The sequence below is a fragment of the Orycteropus afer genome, unplaced genomic scaffold, assembly GCF_000298275.1.
Source record: "Orycteropus afer afer isolate SDZICR_OR568_19922 unplaced genomic scaffold, OryAfe1.0 scaffold00531, whole genome shotgun sequence".
Classification (NCBI taxonomy): Eukaryota; Metazoa; Chordata; class Mammalia; order Tubulidentata; family Orycteropodidae; genus Orycteropus; species Orycteropus afer.
Genome location: NW_006922118.1, coordinates 285693 through 289230, shown reverse-complemented (window position 1 = coordinate 289230; position 3538 = coordinate 285693). Strand labels below are relative to the sequence as shown.

The following is a 3538-nucleotide window of genomic DNA, read 5'->3' as shown; positions in this document are numbered from 1 at the left end:
GCAGTTCCACTCTGTCCTCTAGGGGCGCTGTGAGTCAGAATCTACTCCAGGGCAGTGGGTGTGGTTTGGGCTTTGCTTCTGTGAAGATAGGAGCTGTGGTAGCACAGTTCTTAAGGCACTTGACTGCTGACCAGAAGGCTGGCGGTTCAAACCTACCAACCACTCCTTGGAAGGAAGGTTGGGCTTCTGTAGTAATACCATCTTGGAAACCCAAGGAAAGGTCACTATGAGTCAAAATTGACTCGATGGCACATAACAACAACAACAACATGTAAAAGAGCACTGCTGTGGAGTCAATTCTGACTCATAGTAGCCCTTTGGGATAGAAGAAAATTCCCCCGAGATTTTTCAAGGCTACAATCTTGATGGAAGCTGAGTGCCTCATTTTCCTCCCACGGAGCCGCTGGTGGGGTTTGAACCACCAACATTTTGGTTAGCAGCCAAGTGCTTTAACCACTGCACCACCAGAGCGTCTTTGTACACAGTCCAACAAACACAGACATACACATATATACATCCAGACACAGACACACACACACATACACACACATACACTATACATATTTACACCCAAAATGCACACCAACACACCCACATGCTCTGGGTGTAGTGCCTAAGGCACTTGACTGCTAACCAGAAGGCTGGCGGTTCAAACCCACCAGCCACTCCTCAGAAGGAAGGTTGGGCAATCTGCTTCCATAGTGATACCGCCTCAGAAACCCAAGGAGGGGTTGCTGTGAGTCGGGGCGACATGACGGCAGTGAGTTTTGTTTTGTTTTTTAGTTCACACAAAGGACACACACACTTATCAACATATATAGAGACATCAACATACAGACATACACTTATACACACACAGATACACTCAAGCACACAGCATAAACATATATATACAGACACACACACACACACACTTTAGCTTACCATTTGGACCGCCCCAGGACTCTTTCAACCGGGGTACACTCATATATAACAAAACGTTGTCCATTTCCACCTTCTCACCCGTGCAACACCGTGACGTCCATTATGTTCACCATGTTTTACAACCATGGCCACCATCCACTTCCACATTTCCCATCACCCTCGGCAGAACCTCAGTGCCCACTAAGCATGGACCTCCCCTTAGCACCTCTCTCCTGCCTGCCCCTGGTAACCCCTGAGAAAACTTTGCCCTCTGTAACCAAAGCCAAAGCCGCTGCTGTCATTTCATTGGGCTTTGGGTGCAAATTTCCAAAGCAAATTTGTTCTGCATTCATCAGTTGGTGAACATTTGACTTCACGCCCCGATCAGCATCCCCGACCATGACAAACTCCCCTCGCCTCCCTGTGAGCACCCCGCTCTGTGCCCTTCTTATCTCCGCACTCCTGCCTGTCAACGCTGCCCGCCTGGCGCCCCACGGCCAACTCCTCTCAGGGGAGCAGGTGGGTGCATCACTCTGGGGTACGTGTTCCACATGCACGTCCCTCTTCTGTTGGCCTGAGAGCCAAGCCATGGGCATGAGTCCAATTCTAGGCCCGTAGAATAAGTCGGGGCCAGTCTCGGGGCTTTCACCAGCCTCTATCCGACCACTAATTCTGGTCATTTTTGTGTTGTTGAATTTTGTGCCACATTTTTCCTGTCCCCCTGGCAGTTTTGATCCCTTTCTGAGTGGTTGGCATTGGTCACCGGACACCACAAGGTTTGGGGAGTCCATTCCCAGGCCTTTCGTTTGAGGTGTCTCTGGGTCCAATGGAGCCCCTAACCTTCTGGTTGACCATTTGGACAACCTGGGCCTCCCACGTTTCAGAGAGACGTGCAGTCAGCGGCCACGCCCACTCCCCCACGGGGCTCACCTCTGGACCTCGCTTCCCAGCTCAGCAACCACTGCATGTCGCAGCCGCAGTCCCAGGGGTTCCCCTGCAGGTACACGTTCTCTAGCAGCGGCATGTTCTGCAGCATCCCGGTGGGAAGAGAGCGCATCCTGTTGTCCGCTAAGTACAGGTGTCTCACGGTGGACAGGCGGAAGAAGCCCAGGAAGGAGAACGTGGAGAAGGTACCAGCATGCAGCTGATGGAGCAGGTTCCCTTCCAGGTGGACCAGGCGCAGGGACGTCAGGCCGTGCAGAGCCTGAGGGTGCAAGAACTCGATCCGGTTGTGGTCCACGTGCAGCCTCACCAAACTCGAGAGCCCCTGGAACGTGTGTCGTGTGATCCCACGCACCTTGTTGTAACTGAGCTTGAAGACCTACAAACACGGGGAAGCAAAGAAACAGGCTGACGGTGCAGGAGCGCCACGGCCAAGAACAGAAACCAGAGCTGAGCGCAGGAAAGTCATGCCACTCAGCTCGCTTTGCATGTGAAAAAAAGAGAAGGGCAATTTATAGATTTTCTTAAAAGAAAATGTTGCCATCAAGTCGAATCCGACTTGTACCATCCCCATGGGACTCTGAATAGAATGGTGGTTGACCAAAACGTCTAAGGTTTTGGAAGCAGAGTGTTGCAACGTTCTTTCGAGGTGCAAATGGTTCACGTGCTTGGCGGTGGACCAAAAGGCTGGTGGTTAGAGTGCCCCCAGGGCTGCCTCGGAAATCAATTATCGTTCGCTGCTATGGAGCCAGCCCCTGACTCATAGTGACCCCACGCACGAGGCGACGGCACCATGCCTGGTCCTGCCCTGTCCCTGTGGTGCTTGCGGACACGGTGGCCGTGATGTGGGCGGGTTGCATCTCCTGATTTTGCAGGAGGCTGGCAGCCCTTTCTTCCTGGTCTATCTGAGTCGGGACGCTCCCCCTGAAAGCTGTTCTGCACCCTGTGGTTGTCACTGTTGAGTGGCATCAAGTCACTTCTGTGTTAGCCGTTCTCCTAACTGCTGCAGAGGCCTCCCTAGCTCGTCTTTTAATGGCACAGGGGCTGCAGCGATGGGCTCTAGCATACCAAGGATTGTGAGGCTGGCGTAGGGCCGGGCAGGGTTTCGTCCTGCTGCACAGGGGGTCGCCGAGAGTCAGGACCACCTTGATGGGTCCTAAGAGCACCCAAAGGATGTACCTACAGGACAAAGTCCAGCCAGCACGCTCCTTGAAACAAGAATGGTGACACTCTGTCTCACAAACTTCTGACACCTTATCGGGAGAGATAAGGACACCAAGCTTGGTAATGTAGGGGGTCAGCGAAAAGAAGAAGACCCTAGATGAGACGGATAGCCACAGTGGCAGTGTTTTACTCTGTCGTATTACGAGTTAGAACGGGATTGAATGCACTTAATAACAACAATCTGTATGGAGGGAGATTGCCAAGTCTTTCTCCCATGGAGCTGCTGGTTGGTTTAGAACCACCGACCTTCCAGTTAGTAGCCCAGTGGTTAACCATTGGGCAATCAGGGCTCCTAGTTGAGCACCATAGCAACAGACAAGCCTCCACTGATAGACATGAGGAGCTCTGGCTGGGGATCAAACCCAGGTGTCCTGCATGGAAGGGGAGAACGCTGCCACTTTACACCTCTGCCTTCAATTGTCGGTCAACACAACAACAAAAAAGACACTGCCGTGGAGTCCATTCTGAC

At 52.4% G+C, this 3538-nt stretch overlaps 1 protein-coding gene across 1 annotated transcript in view; it reads right to left on the bottom strand.

The window, feature by feature from the left end:
• MXRA5 (matrix remodeling associated 5) overlaps positions 1-3538 on the bottom strand; it is a 34319-nt gene that overhangs the window by 19496 nt on the left and 11285 nt on the right. The window contains exon 2 of the mRNA XM_007955676.1: positions 1834-2224. Within this exon, the coding sequence (XP_007953867.1) occupies positions 1834-2224 (391 nt within the window). The remainder of the gene's footprint in view (positions 1-1833; positions 2225-3538) is intronic.